Below are 17,805 nucleotides of genomic sequence, written 5' to 3'. Positions count from 1 at the left end.
ATGGCTGCGTTCAGCAGAACGTTCGTTTTGCAACTGTTGGAAGTTTCTTTCGAGCTGATTGGATCATACTTTTAGATCTAGAAGAATGGTCCTATCTCAGCAGACAATCATAAAACGGTTGCAAAACTGTTGAGTCTGCTGAACGCAGCTATTGACGAAGCGTAATTGATGGAATGCTTGCGATTGGACGGACATCGTTCCGCCAATTCCGCATTGCGTATACGTTCCGCACCATGGGACCGCGCCATTAAGGTAAATTTTTACGAGCTGTTCAAACCGGCTGTTTCAGTGACGAAAAGAATCATATGATCAAAATGGATGCTTGATATTCGTCAATTGTGATCACGTTTTTTTTGTCACTGAAACAGCCTGTTTAAGCAGTTTGTGAAAATTTACTTTTACTCTCATATTCGTTTCTCTCAGGCTGATAGAAAAGAGATATCCTCAGCCTATCTCTTTTCTGTTAATATTCCGTTCTGATTCCGTTCCGCTGTTTCTTTCTCCATGGGGACGCAGTCTAACACTCACATCCGGTTTCACAACAACATGACAGAGCCAGCCAATCACGGATCGAGTCGGCATTGGCCGATCTCTACTTTTATGTTCTCTAGGGGCGGAATCCATAGGCCGGAATCGGACTACGCATTGAAGATGAGGTTGAAGATTGAAGATTGAAATTTGACCAATAAGGACAGAGAAATTTTAGCTTCTTTCGTTTCGATTGGTCAAATTTGAATTTTTCAATCTTCAATCTTAATCTTCAATGCGTAGTCTGATTCCGGCCATAGACGTTGCTAGATTCGAAATGGTCTTAAGCTGGTGCATGAACCAATCAGAGAGCCGTATTAGCATCTTAAGACCTTGCTTGAGATTAAGGCCAGTATTCATAGTCAGTTCTTATATTCAAGATCGTCTTAATTTCAGTCTTGAGCTGTCATGAACCAATCAGAGAACCGTGTTAGCGTATTAAGACATTACTTAAGATGGTTTTGAAATAAGAACCGATTATGAATCCCGGCCTAAAAACGGACTAATTCCAACCTAGACTTGCCTGCTCGTCGAGCGATTAAGGGTGCGGTCGAGTTGCCGCTACGAATGCTTCGAAGCATTTGATTAACCAATCAGAAGAAAGAATTTCACTCATTGGCCAATAAAAAAAATGCTTCGTAGTATTCGTAGTGGCAACTCGACCGCACCTTAAATATGAATGAGCGCAAGTCGGCAAAGCGGCTGGCCTGCAAGCAAATGAATACGATTGGTTATTACTTATAGATCTAACCAATCACATTCGATCACTCGGCAAGCAGGCTACCCGCTTTGTCCGGCTTGAACGCGCCCATTGGTTAGGCTTATAAAGGCGCGTTCACACCTTGATGGAAAAGCAAAAAGCGGAAAAGCAGCAGCCAATCAGAATTCGCGCTGGTAGTCGACAATTTCGGCTTTTTGTATTACTACCAACGCGAGTTGTGATTGGCCACTGCTTTTCCGTTTTCTGCTTTCCGTCAAGGTGTGAACGCAGTAAGTCACCCTAAGTAAAGCGGGGAACACAGACTCTAGCATAACGCATAACACGTAATGCATAAGGAAATGAATCAATCAAAGTCCTTCGTTTCTTTCCTTTCCATGAAATAAAGAACTCTGATTGGTTAAATTTCTTATGTCTTATGTGTTATGCATTATGCAAGAGTCTGTGCTCCCCGTTTAACAACCCAATCGTATTCATTTGTTTGGCGAGCAGGTAACCGCTTTGCCGACTTCAACACGCCCATTTTTTCTAGAGTGTGAGCGCCGTGAGCGGTAAGTGGTGGACTGGAGCAGACTGGAGTGGAGGTATGTAGCCGTGTGGAACTGTGGAGCTAGGGCAGAGCTGTGGGTGGTTGGTGGCGTGTACTATTTTTCGTGCGAGTGTCGCATTCCAAGCTTTCCTCCTCAATCTTGAAGCAAAATTGCAGTAGCTATATAATCATAAGCTTGGGATTCAAGGTAGACGACGGTTGCGATGCTCACACGTAACGCGTAAAGACCTTTTACGCTATCACGAGCGAACGGATGTTCGTTATAGACACCCTGTACAAACTACATTTTGCTCGAGAGCTCGACAACCAGGTGGCTGCGACGACGACGATTACGATAACGACGGTGGACAACGGCGACTCGCCGGTCCACGCCCGACGATCGGTCTGACTGATTTTTGCGATCCGGTCACCGAAAACTTCCATCATTCCGTCAATAACCGTGTGCCGACCCGCAGGGTGGCGATCGTCCGATAAGGTACGTATCCGTTGGAGCAGCTTCTCGCAGAATCCGCCACCGGGGTAACGAAGAGGGCAAGGGAAAGAATAACCATCATATGGATGGTCACGTGAAAATCTTTATTTGCGGATGATGACGCATACATTTCTTGTCTCGCTTTCTTCGCGCTTTCCCCTTATCGAGAAGGAACCTCCACGATAATTGCGTAATGATACGTAGGTCGAGCCCTGTTGAAATCGGTCGATTTCTGTTTACTTGGATCGTTCAGTTCGAAGTTCACTGATTAACTGACGTTTCGAAGTTAATTGACACTTCCCTGCTTATTCTTGTAGTCACTTTAATTATGTCTTGCTTTGGAGCGAAGAACGCTGCTCTCATTGTTCCTGTGCTCTTTCATATCTTTCATATACAATCTACATATATCACTTGATAATGCATATTGATATGTTTGTACATATTATGTCTTCCAAAGTATCATTAAGTAAAGTTGAAGACTATGAGATTACCTGTTCAAACATATTGAGATAAAGTATAAGTGTTGTATACTTTATACTTTCATGAAAAAACAATTATTTTTTTTAATTGAAAAAACTACTATTATTTTTGAGTGATTAGTACAGATTGCTTTAGAATTTGTTTTATTTAAAACATTTTTACGCTTTATGTTTAAAATCTATTTAAAATTTATATGTAATAATAAATCATACATTATTTACATATAATCACTCAAAAGTCCGAATATTTCTATTGCAGAATTCTATAACATAAATGCAAGAATTTTGATAATTTCAACATTAAATCATTGATTAAAATAAGAAATATATGTAAAAACATAATACATATGTTAACTCTGTTTAAGAAAAATATTGATAACACAAAATACAAAAACAAATATACATACAGAGATCACAGGTATGTCAAAGTTTGTCACAAGAAATGCTTGACTAATACTGTCTTGCTTCTTCAATTAAGCAATAAGAGGATGAGGTTTCTTGCAATATCGAGGATAACTTCATTTTTTAACACTTTAAAGTGCGTTGTTTAAGGTTTTTGCACTTGTATTTATAATTTTGCTTATCACAGCTTAGATACATTCAATTGAATTCGAATCCAGTGATTGAAAAGGGGAATGCAATGATAAGCTGTATCGTAAGGAAACCATTCTTTAACAACGCAAGCAGTCGGATCATTATTTTACTAAAACTTATTCAAAGTCCATTTTAAATTGAGATTTTAGAATGAAATTTGTATTTATATTTACATAAAAACTATTCTTTAACTAATGATGTTAGATGTATATTTTTGTGAAGATTATATTTTTATTTCATTTTTTTTCATAATTTTTCTGGAAAATACGCTGTGCTTTTGTGAAAAAATTCAGGAGATTTTGTGTTTGTATGGAAATATAAACAATTCTATAATCATTTACATTTTGTAATTCTTTTTGAATTTATATGTAACTTTGGAATATATGTATTTATATAAGCGATTTTGTAAACAATAATGTTTCAAAATATTAAATTTTTTTAGTTTACACAAACTTCAAAATAGCAATAATTCAAAATGTACTAATTTCTAAAAATAAATAGTATACATACATATATAAATTTAGAAATGTTTAGCTTTTTTAGACATATACATATTCTTTTACTCAATGATAAAGTAAAGAATAAATCTCGAAAATATGGAAGAGAGATTAATTTTATTAATCTCTAATTCATCTTATAATATAATTTTTACGTATATTTTTTTAATAACCTAATTATTATTAAAACATATAAATCGTTTATTATTTATTGTTATTAAAGCATGTTATCCTTATATTTTATGTGAAAACTTTTAATCTATAACGATGATAAGACATGTTTTTCAAATTCTTTCATTTGTTTCGCACCACGTGTTTTAACATCAATGTCTGTAGAATGGCCAGTAGTCGTTTAGTCATATCTTGAGACCTGTACTATCTTATTCAGACCAGTATTTCCTCTTCAAACCGGCGGAAGCCGTTGTTATTGTTATGTAAGAACTCTCCTTTGTATGAGTTTGCTTGATGAAACAAGAAATTGTTAATCTCAGCTCTACAACTTTTATATACAATTGAATGTTATCATATGTTTTTCAGTATTAGGAAGCAAAAATTTAAGTTGTTCCTGTTTACTTTACGAGGACACGTATGAAAGTTTCTAGCATATACAAAACAATATTTCAAGAGACAACTTCATAATATAATATTTATTGTGGATGTATATTTTATATTCGTGTTAAAATTCAATAAAAGGCACTTCTGCACACTTTATTCTGGAATTATGTAATGTGTGTCCTAAGATATTTATCTGAGAAACATATATATATAAGTTTTTGTATCATGTATTATTCCGCAATAATATATATATTTACTTCCTTTTAATGAATTTTTGATAAGTTATTTTTAATTATTAAAGATATATATTTTTTGATACGTAATGTGTCAATCATTGATATAGTACTTTGACAATCAATCATGTTACGTAGATTAATATGACGGTATTTCCCGCCCTCCCCCCCAACTGGAGTTTGACTCTTGAGTAACATTTATATTATCCTTCCAGTCTAATTCGGTTTCCTGATGAACCATCTTGGTTGTCAGATAATTTTGTATAAGTAAACTTGGTACACCACGCAAAGACGGGCTGATACTACTTATCTTCTTCATATAAATAATGGCCCAAATAATAGCCTCGAGTCTCAGTATCGTTTTGATTTTCTGTCTGTTTGGATCTCGTTAAACGAAGTTTTCACGTCTATGTATATACGTGTAATATAACGTTACGTTCCAAATAATTCGCGGAACGTTTTTATTTTACTTTTGTTTTGTACACATATATATAAGACGCAATAGAGAGGTCTCTAAAATTTAGGAACATTTTTAAAACTTCTAAACGGTGACATAATTAATTTTTCTGCTGTGTATATAAAAAAACGAGAATTACTTCTCTTCAGGTAGGATCAGATTCTATTTCATTAAGTTAAAGTCTAATGTAATCATTAGCTATAAAATGAATAACATGTATAGTTGCAATGAAAAAACAGAATAGATTTTTATATACTTATAAAATATATGTACTTATAAAAAACATGTAAAAGAGAATGGGCAAATTAAATTTAAAAAATTTGATATCTTAAATTAATAACTTAAAAAATTAATAGCAAAATTTTTCTTATGATCCACATACGTTTTAATATAACAGAAAAGAACAGGCTTTGATAAAATTAAGATAAACAGATAAGATAAAATTCTGGCCAGTATATGATAAAAATGTTTTAGTATATAAGATATGAACCGTTCATAATTTATGAACATGTATTTAAACGATTATTTTCTCCTTTATTAATAGAGCTTAAATTTGTTACATTTGTATTTACTGATTTACATGCACATCTTTTTTTAGAAATTAAATATAACAGTATTAATATCTTTTATACGATAAATCTTGTAACATTATTCATCTAACATAGAAATTATTTTTTGTTTTTTGCAGGGTTCTATCTGCGATAGACTGGTCGACCAGTCTGTTCGTGGGTGTTTGAATAACTGCGGCAACTGGAAGTTGACCCTGAATGCAGAGCCCCCGTGGCTTTGCTAGCACCCCCACAGTGATTTTGTCTTAATCCACTTCCTCACGACTCACCCAATTAGCATTGACAGCTGCCTCGTATGTTTTTGTTACACTAAATTCATTAAAGTTTGCAACAGAAATTTGATATTTACTTTTTACGCTTATATCTAACATCTAATAATGTTCGTTTGACTTTTAGTTTGCTGCCTAGCACCTACAGAGTACTAATCAATTCAATCAAATTCAATCAACATGAAGGTAACAAATCTAGACGAACGTATCCACGTCTTGGATAGCGAGTCCAACGTTATGACCGTTATCAAAAATATTGCAATGAGTGGTTTACAAGAAGAAGCTTTTTACGTATTGGATATAGGAGATATTGTACAAAAGCATAAAATATGGAAAGAAAAAATGCCACGAGTTGAACCCTACTATGGTAAGTCATTAATAATTGAAATTTATTTTATATGATGCACGGTTACTTATAGAAATTTGTTATTTCCAGCTGTAAAATGTAATGACAATTTGATTGTAATCGAAGTATTAGCGGCCCTTGGTATTAATTTTGATTGTGCATCTAAGGTAAATAAGATCAAATATTAAATATATCTTTCATTATGGAAAGAGAGATGCACATTAACAGGTACATTTTGTAAAAAAACATTTTTATTTTGCAGAATGAAATAAATAAAGTATTAAGCTTTGGTGTAGAGTCCTCAAGAATTATTTTTGCTAATCCGGCCAAACCAGCTTCACATATTCGTCATGCTGCTGCAGTAGGTGTGGAAACCATGACAGTAGATAACGAAAGCGAACTGCATAAAATTAAAAAACTTTTCCCTACTGCCAAGGTAATTGCACGTTACATAATTTCAGTAAATACTGCATATCTTTTTCAAATATAGTGATAATTTTACTTTGGTTGTATCTTGATTGTATCATTCCTTATTTGTGCAGATTGTTTTACGAATTCGTTGCGATGCGGAAATGGCCCAGTGTCCCCTTGGCATGAAATTTGGTTGTGATCCGATACATGAGGCTCCTAATCTTTTACGTCTTGCATATAACTTAGGCCTTAACGTAGTAGGCTTCAGCTTCCACGTTGGTTCTGGATGTCAAGATCCACCGGTATTTTATCGCGCTATTCATCATTGCAAGATACTATTCGACATGGCTGCCGAGCTTGGCTTTAAGCCGTACCTCTTAGATCTTGGTGGAGGTTATCCAGGCAACAAAGGCACAAGCATCGACAAAATCGCCGAGATTATTAATAAAGCTCTCGATGAATACTTCAACAGTAAGTTGTTTTCTTCTCATTAGTTATGTCAGTGTATTTTGGTTTAAACATTTTAGACTGCTTTTATGTTGCATCTGCATTTACATTGGCAACGAGTATTCATAGCAAACGTTCTATACGTGGAGATGAAAATTCCAGCGCAATTACGCACAATATGTATTATATCAACGATGGCGTTTATGGATCATTCAATTGTCTGCTGTACGATCATCAACATGTAACTCCTATTCCTTTGAAGGTAAGGTGTTTTATTTAGATGAAATACCAACGTAATATTTTTCTGCTTTTTTAAAATTAATATCTATATGCCGATTTTTAGAATGGCTGTGGAAAGATGATTCCTTCGAGCGTATGGGGTCCAACGTGTGACGGACTAGATAAAATCGTTGAGAACATCATGTTGAATGACATGGAACTTGGCGAGTGGATGATTTTTGAAAATATGGGGGCTTACACTCTGCCCGTTGCTTCACCATTTAACGGTTTTCCCATTCCTAAGGTTCATATTGTGGCTGATGAAGACATTTGGTAAGAAAGTCACATTCATTATGGATACTCCGTTGATTAATATATTTTTTTCTTTTTAATAAATAAAATAATTTTACATTGATATTCCTCATAGGCTTTTATTAAAGGATGCTTTGCCTTTAACTGAAGACCACTTTGTTATTGGTAATACACCAGCTAATTTGCGACTCGGATTAGATATTAGAGGAAATGATATCGATTCATGGAGGGACACTCATCCAATGGAGTTGGCACCGCCTGAAATATTAACTGACACTTCTAATACTCCATCACATTTTATTTTTGAGTATGTCGAGGCGCCACTAAATTAACTTGATTACTTCACAAATTATTTGAAAATACTTATATGCATTTCAAAACAAACGTATTCAATTGTTGTATGAAACAATTTTATTTCTTTTTAATGAAAAAATATTAAATGCGTAAATATTTTTAAACAATATACTTACGTATAATTTATCGTTTCTAAAATTCTAAAATATTACATAATATAATTTTGTACAAAGAAATGTATCTACAGAGTGTCCTAAAATAAGACAATAAATGTTTCATAGACAAATTCTTTGTAACATTTTAAAACGAAAAATCCAATATTAAAATGTCAAGGCTATGAGTGTTAAATTTTGTTTTATTGTCAAAGACATGAAGTTTAAAAACTTTCATACTGACCATCTTGCCATCCCTAAATTCGCGAAAATCTAGTCCCATTCGTAATTTTTAAACTCTTCCCATTTGGAAACTATCATAGCCTCGACATTTTTTATTACTTAGATTTTTTGTCTTAAAATGTTACAAAGAATCTATCTTTAAAATATTTATTGTCAGTTTTGGACATCCTGTATTATATATGTATTGATTTTAAAAGTTTTATAGTTACATGCACTTTAGTTTTTTCTCGGGAAATACTTTGAAATTACTTCTAATTACTTTTTTTATTAAAGATACGTTTATTTTAATAATAATTAGGATTTACAGATTAAGTAGAATGCTGAAAAAGTGGCTCCTTTGACATTACTATTGAAGATAAATAAATATTCGTGAATGTCAGGTATTTCTATCGCATAATGTATGAAAATATTATATTGTAGTAGATATTTACGTGGCATACGTATCTCCATGTATGTTATCTGCATAATGGAGCGTGTTATAGCTTCCATATAATATTTCTGATGATAAAATTCGATATTTCGAAAGAGAACTGCTTATAAAAATTATTTTACTCATTTTTTCTTCTGCAGTTTTTCAATGCATTTAACACAAAACAAAGCTATAATTCGTTCTAGCATAGATTCTAGCATACACAATGGAGAAAACGTAATTTTTGACAATAGAACGATTTGTCACGCTTTCTATATATGATAAAGGAATGAGGCGACCATCAGCGACCATACGTATAGAGCATTGATTTAAATGTGCTGATTAGTTTTGAATATTCGAGATAAGTGAATAATTTCTTAAAAGGCTTGAGCATATTACTCGAGGCAAGTTAACGTTTTTTTTTATTTTTTTCCTTAATTGATATTTTAAAGTATTATAAAAGAAAAAGAAGATTAGAGAATTTATAAAGAATTGACTGTACAACATGTGTGTACCATACCAGACACACAAATGCAACCTCTGCAATACTTACATTAAATATAAACTCTGTAGAATTGCTAGGAACTTTACGGCATTGAGGCAGCTGTCACTGAACCGAAGAAAATTAATTTTTTATCATTACTCTTATTATATATTATTAATATTGTAATTATTATTATTGTCAATTGAATCATGATTAATCGAATAATAAACATAATAAAATATAAGATCAATATGTACAATTCCAGGCATATTATATTTATTATCTTATTAATCATTTACCTAGTAAGTCCTATGAGTATAAATTAAATATAGCAAATGTATGTGAGGAGTATTAAGGCAATTCTTCTTTCTTATCAATACTGGAACCGGAAATGTTGCATTCTATATGGATTATCTCTACGTAAAAAAATTCAGGATCTTTTATTTGATCGTAAGAAAGGTTTAACGAGTAATTTAGTTCGTTCCAAATTTATCTCTGGAGGAAGCGAGTTTTCTTTCCACATTTTCTTCTATAAATAATATATCTATTTTGTATACATTATTTTTCTTTTGTTATTGAAGAGGGAATATAAATGGAATATAAATGGAATTTGCTAGCGAAGTAAACAAAAGATTTTGCAGGTGTCTTGAGGATTAGCGTAAGCGTTATACAGGGTGTTCAAAATAGATGATAGCAAATTTTAGTTATATGTAGTACTCGTGAAAACAAACCAAAAAGTTTTAATAAGCAATATTCCAAAAATAATTTATAGTTATAAAGCATTTTCTATTGTAATGAATAATCCGTTTATTCCGAGTATATATATGTTTATGTGCGACCTCGTATATACTCGTTCTTCACGAACTTCTAAGGTTGAAAGTAATAAATATCGTCGGCATTTATTAGACAATAATTAACACATGCTTAACATCATTTTATACATTGAATGAACTGACTCAACTGACACAGAAAATTGAATACTGTTGATATTTTATCAACAAATACGAAATAAATCTGCAATGGAATCTTTGAATGTGTTTGATGAGTGTTTCAATGAGAAAACATGCCGAATTGTGTGTTGAAATGAACGGAAGGCACATTGAACATCTGTTGTAGATTAAATTTATATTTTGCTTTATCGGAAATCAGTAGTTTTTGGAGTATTGTTTATTAAGACTTTTAGGTTTGTGTTTTCACGAATACTACATATTCTTAAAGTTTCGTACCACCTTTTTTGAACACTATGTATATATGAATTTCAATAATTCTTCCGGTACTTTTTTTTTCGATCATTCTATTGAATCTTGTATAGTCATATGCCGCGTGTGTCACGTGATTTTTAATATAATATAGAGTCACACAGTTGTTATTTTAGCCGAAGGGAAATGAAAATGTGTAATATTAATACGGATTACGGAAAGTCATTCACTAGATCGCTCGAGCGCAATATAATATACTTAACACATGTTGTAATTTTTTATTGCAATAAGAAGTTAACAACATTGATTGCCTGATCACACGACGCAGAAACTCAAGTGGCAACATAATCGATATCTTACCGATGAGTTTTAAAAAGATATTGAACAAGCTTCTAATCCAAGCTTTCTAATCCAAGACTTATTAACTGTTTGCAGGGTGGAGATTGCTAAAACGATCGACCCATTGATATTTTATCTTAAGAATCTGAGAATGATATCCAATGATGTGTCATGCAACGAAGGAAAAAAGATATTTATTCACAAGAGTGTTACGTTAAAAATTAAACAAAATATATTTATATATATACGGAGTGTCTCGTTTTACTTGTATTTTAAACAGTCAATTTTTTAAAATTAATGGTACAAAAGATAGTGTTTTAAAACCGAAAAAGATTTCGGCGAATAAAAGTAGAACGGTTTCGAGGGGAATATATTATTTTGGTCACGTTATTTTTTGTTCTAGGTGGAAGCGCTTAAAAGATATGAAGGTCACTTCCATTTTTTAAATGAAATATTATATAATTTTTTTTCACACAATATGATTCTTTTAATTCTGCATATAAGAGTACTACTAAGTAGAGATAGAGTAAAAGCATTAGATGTGAGTCAGGCACTAGTTCCGGATCACTTTTTATATTTAAATAATTAGAGTATTTTCCATTAAATGGTACATATAAAATAGTATACATGTCTATATGCAAAAAGTGTTACTATTCATAATTTAATCGGTTTTTATTGCTAAACGTTTAATTTTCATTAATTTTTTTTAATTATTGACATCAAGAGTCATTGTATTATTTAATTTTAAAACATAAAACGGTAATGAAATAAAATTATCCATAATGTAATCTTTATGATTAATCATGACTATTAAATATTTTATTAATTATTTGATATTCTGGATAAAATATGAATTTTTTTTAAAGAGTGATCCATAACTAGTGGTTTTACCCTATCGAAAAATCAATAGTTTACAAGATATTTTATATTATGTCAAATTTTCACATAAAATATAAAATAATATCTTGTAAACTATTAATTTTTTTGTTACTGTGTATCTTAATACTTTTATATACAGAATAATTAATAAGATGAATCAAATTGATGTAAAGAAAACACATATATATACAATTGTTTTAAAAAAATACAATTTGCACATTGTTTGAAAAGTAGCAATGTGTTTTTTTAGTACGTTCCTTTTGAAATCTTTCCATTTTTATCTGAAATATTTTTTCGTATCATCGATAAAATTTTGGAGACAATTAACTGTTTAAAATGAAATATATAATATAATATTAAAATTTTGACCTATCCATATACATCGATGATATATTATTGATAATAAGAACAGACAATACAAGATAACACATAATATTGACACAATCGAGTTACATCTGTCCCTGTTGTCGATTTTCCAGCAAGTTGCCATGTGTCTGGAAAAATGTCGTAAATTAAATGTAAATGCTGACGTTATTGCAATTGAAGGTGTTTGATCGAAGATGATTACAAGTTAATTAATAATATCACCTGATTTATTGAAATATGATAATGAGAGTCAGATAACGATTAATTTATTTATCGCAATTATTTGCAAATCACGATCACGATTTCATCTGATTTTCGCATGTCATCGAGATTGTACATAAAGATTATTATATAACTGGATAAGCCTTTAAAAAAATACTTCCGTGCTTAAAACCGAAGCATAAACCAAGCATTCAATACGAAAATGCTGAATCTAGGTTCTGTTCCGATAGCTTTTGGAAGCTGTGTCGAAAATTTTCTTTTTAGTTATAAGATTGATAGCGCTATAACCAACATAGCTGTGTTCCATAAGAGATCAGCTGACACCGTAGTTTGCATTTACTTTATCGGCTTGTCTAATTTGTTATTTAAAAAAATGGATTTATTTGTATTTGATGAATTATTTTCAAGTTCAAGTGAAAGTTCTGAAAGTGAAGAAGAAATAATAAATATTATTTATGACGATAACGAAAATCATCCGAAAAGAAAGAAAGCAAGAGTTCAAAATTTTATTGAAAATGTAATTTGTAAATACAACAATGAAGAATTTCATGACCGAATATAGGATTCCTTTATTTAATTAAATTTATTCTCATCAGTCCAATATTCGCTTCATATTGCTTAAATCATATTTCAATAAATATGTATAATAATAAATAATCAACTATATATTATAAAAGTAAAAATTAACCTCTTTCCTGGATAAACTGATAAAGCAAATGCAAACTACGGTGTCAGCTGATCTCTAAACGGAACACAGCTATGTTAGTTACAACGCTACCAACCTTCTAACTAAAAAGAAAATTTTCGACACAGCTATCGGAACACAACCCTAGTAACATTCTAACTAATGCTTTTGTCTCTAGGAAACAAATTCTCCAATTGGATATCGGACGTCCAACATTCCCGTTGAACGTTCCAAAATGGCTGCGTTCAGCAGAACGTTTGTTTTGCAACTGTTGGAAGTTTCCTTCGCGCTAATTGGATCATACTTTTAGATCTAGAAGAATGGTCCTATCTCAGCAGACAATCATAAAACGGTTGCAAAACTGTTGAGTTTGCTGAACGCGCCATTAAAACACGTGATTGTTCAATTACGAAGATTTTGAATTTAAATCAAAGTTATAATGCGAGGTCTACAATAGAGAAGTCGTAGCAGTTGTAGTATCTTAAATCGTAGAAAATTGACCAATCACAGTCGAATATGAGAAGAATAATCAACTATGATTGGTCAATTTTCTACGACTTAAGACCTTACGATCGCTACGACTTCTATTGTAGACCCCGCATAACTGGGAGAAAAAACCGTCGAAAATATATTTAATGCGGGGTCTACAATAGAAGTCGTAGCGATCGTAAGGTCTTAAGTCGTAGAAAATTGACCAATCATAGTTGATTATTCTTCTCATATTCGACTGTGAGATTGATCAATTTTCTACGACTTAAGACTCTACGATTGTTACGACTTCTATTGTAGACCCCGCATTATTTTTAAATATACACAGCATGTATTTCGGTTATTTTTCTGGACAAGAATCTTCTTTTCTGTCTAAATCGCCATCTTCCGGCCTCTTTCGGCGACAGGAACCATTTTATCGGATGATATCATCGACGTATATATATGGATACATCAATGGATGATATTTCTAGGTATCTCATATACCCGGTTCGTATTCATTGAACGGCGTAGTGGAGCGGCATCGTTTTCCAAGGCGCCGCGAATAGTTTCTTCTCACGACGAGTTTTGCTCAACGGCTTTTCTGACGAGTTGACCCTGACAAATCTCAACGGTCTTCGCGTACCTCGCCATCTCGAGAGGAGAGCCTCTTGTTGTAGTACGAAGAGAAAAGACACGTAGCCATGGGCGTGGATGTCGAAGTCTTAAGTCCTGGAGATGGTAATTATGCAGTTTTATTTTTCTAGAGACTCGCCGAATTTGCCGTTCTCGCTTCTCCTCGAGAGAACCTCTTTCTTATTTCGCAGCTCGCTCCATCTCTCTCATGCTCGCGCGCGTACCACGCTATACTAGATGCTCCGAAAATTTTGCTCCACAACGTGGCCTTATCTCGTGGCCTGAAATGCCGCGAACTAGCGTGGCCGATGTTCTTTATTTGAAATAAAATGGACTCTGAGCGACGTCGCGACTTTGCCTTATTTATGTTGTTACTAATTTTAAACAGCAATGTATTTTCGTCTAGGTTTTGTCATCTGATATCATTTCATGAATATTTTCATATGTGCAGGTCAAACCTACCCAAAGACCGGTCAAACAGTGGTCGTGCATTATACAGGTGAATATTTTATTATAAAGAATTGGTATTCTGATTTATATTTATATATCGTGCTTGAAGAAACAGAGGAATAGCTGAAAAAAATTTTTCAAAGCTGCTGCTATGTGATAGCATTACACAAATATAACCATGATTGAAAAGTAACACATTACTTCTCATTTCTGATAATATTATTTAATATTATTATATTAAATACTTTCCAATTCCAATTTCTGAAAATATCGCATATTTATCTCTCTAAATAATTTGTAGAATCTTAAGATTGTATAAAAATATACAATGATTTCATTAACATATGTATGTATTTATAGGTACTCTCGACAATGGGAAGAAATTTGATTCCAGCAGGGACCGCGGTATGCCGTTTAAATTTAAAATTGGAAAGGGCGAAGTAATTAAAGGCTGGGACCAAGGAGTCGCACAAATGTGCGTCGGGCAGCGGGCCAAGCTGACCTGTTCTCCAGACTATGCTTATGGTAGCCGAGGGCATCCTGGAATATATCCTTTAATGCAAAATGATATAAAATACAGGTCGAACACACAAAAAGAATACACTGGAACCTTCGTAATAGCGCATTATTTGGGACACTGAATGATATAACAAACATTCATTCTTATTTCATTTTCAAATCGTGAAATTTAGGATTTTATTAGGTGCGATTTTACCTCCTCTCACACTACTCACATGAGTTTAGACTGGAAGAAATTTGTACTCTATTTCAAATTTACTATCACGAGGTTCTAGTGTAATTATTTAGTATAATTCTATTTATAATCTAATATATAAAAAAAGAGCAAACAGTGAACTATATTAACCTTGACAGAGACACACTATCCCACCAAATGCCGTTCTTATTTTTGATGTGGAGCTGCTGAAGGTAGAACCTTGAAATACCTCTTAGAGCGTACCAAATTTGACCAAACGCATTTCAATATAAGAAAAAGAAAAAAAAACGCATGAAATTACGTTAAGTAGTCTTCGCACGAATGGCACATCCTACTCTAATGCCTTAATTCAATCGCTCGTACATTAAAATATATTTGCGATTTTTATGAAGTTACATATGAGGCATTGAAAACGTTTCTCCGACTTCGGAAACGACCTACAATTTATGCAAAAAATTATAAATTGCAGATCGAAAATAATCAAACAGTGTTGCATGGACTGTCATCCATGAAGATATGTTAACACTGTCAACATATGAGGGATCATATGTTGTTTGATTACTTGCTCTCCAAGAAATGCTACTTAACTTGTGTACTTGATTTAAAATCGACTAACCGTGTTCCTATGATGAGCGGTTGAATAAAGGGACCCTTCAGATATTTGCAAAATAAAACCTGTGTTCATTCCATTTACTATGTATTTGGTGATCCTTCGAGTATTTTGTACAAAGATTCAATAAAGGAAAGAACAATTGGTAATGTAATGCTACAGGTTTTCATAAGATAAAGTACAACAGAAAATTACTCCCCGCTTCCTCAAGCGTATACATTAAACATCTTTTTCTTCATAATTATATGAATAACTGGAGAAAAATGTAAGAAGGATAAGCATTGCACTATAATAAATCTTTCCAGGTTAACAACATGTGTTTTAATATATGTATATTTACAAAATATTTCGAACTATTTTCTATATTTATAAATATACATTGTGCAACTTTTTTCAATCACTGACTCTGCCATAAAAGAAAATTGTTTTTCGATCTAGAATATACATAAAGCGATATACACAGATATACAATTTTTAACTTTACATTAACATGATTATAAGTAACACATTTACATTACTTAATGCACATTTACTTAATTGATCTACTGCCGGAATATACTGCCGGAATATAGTATATATCTAGATTATTTGTCTTAATTTTTGCTGAAGCCTGATTTATGTATACAGGATGACTTATTATGTCGATATTTATGTGAACTTTTTTTTTGTGCTCCAAGTTCATTGAAGTATCGACATATTAGTCAGAGGATGCAGTCACTACAAATCACTAAAAATAACTTTGAGACATTTGATTGATCAATCAGAAAAAAGAATTTTACTAATTAAACAATCAAAGAATGTTTCAAAGCATTTGTAGCATCACGCAACCGTGATTCTGAGTCAACCTATATTAATGAAAACAGTTGATTCGGTAATTTTACGAAATCTCTGATGATTCTACAGAATCATTACATGTGTATAAGAAATTCCCGTCTCTTTACTTCCATAAAATCATTCTATAAAACCATTGATAATTTTATAAAAATACTAACCATTTTTTATAAAAACAATTAACTATTTTTATTGCAACTTACACTGGTATTTGATATCTACTCATTAAAAATAAATAAAATTAGTACGAGCAACTCAATACAAAATATATATCTAACAATATAAAACAAAAATATTTTCTCTGTTATGTACATAAGTCAATCTTTAAAGTATAAGAATTACTGTTCATACACTTAGTAATATATAGACGATTTAATATAATGCAACACTATGTTAATAGCTACAATCCATTTGATGCTTAATAGAAATGCTTTGAAGCATTCATTGATCAATTAGTAAAATTCTTTCTTCCAATTGGATCAAATGTTTTGAAGTATTTGTAGCACCAAGTGGCATCTAATGTTAATGCAACAGGAACATTAGTAGTTTAATATACAAACAACTCTGGGAAATGAATTTCGTAAGCTGGAGTTTGACTTGGTTTAGTATCTGTCTGTGGTCCGGTCGTAGGAACCGTGTTGCGTGGATCAACGGACAGTGTATTAAATATCTCTGACAACTTACTCTGTAAAACATCGTGCTGTGAACAAAAAAGGAAACATTAGAAAGCTGTAAAAATTGATAATAAATTTATAATATACGTTAATTAATGAAACCTTTGGTTGTGTTTTTGATACTAAATCTTGGAATGGTGCATTTCTAAAGAACTGAGAAAGTTGCATTCGCTTCTCTTCTTCTATTACTTGATTATTGTTGCTCTCTGTCAAAATTCTTTTCATGCTTTCGAACGTTAATTCTTCTCCAGGTAATTTCTGCAAAAAATTAATTTTGAATAAAAGGTAATAATTAAAATTGTGCGATAATAATATATTTAAAACAGGTTTTTAAAGAATAACGATTAAATAATAATTGTTAAATCAAATGTGTGTGTGATCATTGTTATCTTCTATTTAATATAAATTAAAATAAATGTAAGTTATACCTTTTGCACACCTGGTGATGAACCTCCACTATCCAATTCTGGAGCTCCAGAATTAATATCGGCTA

At 32.2% G+C, this 17,805-nt stretch overlaps 2 protein-coding genes across 2 annotated transcripts; both read left to right on the top strand.

The window, feature by feature from the left end:
• Nucleotides 1-1,838: 1,838 nt before the first annotated feature.
• On the top strand, nucleotides 1,839-8,095 carry LOC108730441 (ornithine decarboxylase). The gene is made up of 9 exons (XM_018460151.1): nucleotides 1,839-2,271; nucleotides 5,772-5,945; nucleotides 6,049-6,288; nucleotides 6,358-6,434; nucleotides 6,530-6,703; nucleotides 6,810-7,149; nucleotides 7,182-7,387; nucleotides 7,469-7,677; nucleotides 7,772-8,095. Exons 3-9 carry the CDS (start codon nucleotides 6,102-6,104, stop codon nucleotides 7,986-7,988), a joined length of 1,410 nt encoding a protein of 469 aa, XP_018315653.1. The 5' UTR covers nucleotides 1,839-2,271; nucleotides 5,772-5,945; nucleotides 6,049-6,101; the 3' UTR covers nucleotides 7,989-8,095.
• Nucleotides 8,096-13,880: 5,785 nt separating this feature from the next.
• Fkbp12 (peptidyl-prolyl cis-trans isomerase Fkbp12) lies at nucleotides 13,881-16,088 on the top strand. The gene is made up of 4 exons (XM_018458983.1): nucleotides 13,881-14,137; nucleotides 14,484-14,531; nucleotides 14,843-15,029; nucleotides 15,364-16,088. The coding sequence occupies exons 1-4, from the start codon at nucleotides 14,101-14,103 to the stop codon at nucleotides 15,419-15,421; spliced, it is 330 nt and encodes a 109-aa protein (XP_018314485.1). The 5' UTR covers nucleotides 13,881-14,100; the 3' UTR covers nucleotides 15,422-16,088.
• The last annotated feature ends 1,717 nt before the right edge of the window (nucleotides 16,089-17,805 follow it).

The sequence above is a fragment of the Mycetomoellerius zeteki genome, unplaced genomic scaffold (assembly GCF_001594055.1).
Source record: "Mycetomoellerius zeteki isolate Tzet28-1 unplaced genomic scaffold, Tzet1.0 scaffold119, whole genome shotgun sequence".
Classification (NCBI taxonomy): Eukaryota; Metazoa; Arthropoda; class Insecta; order Hymenoptera; family Formicidae; genus Mycetomoellerius; species Mycetomoellerius zeteki.
Note: the sequence above shows the minus strand (reverse complement) of the source record. Positions and strands in the feature narration are given on the sequence as shown.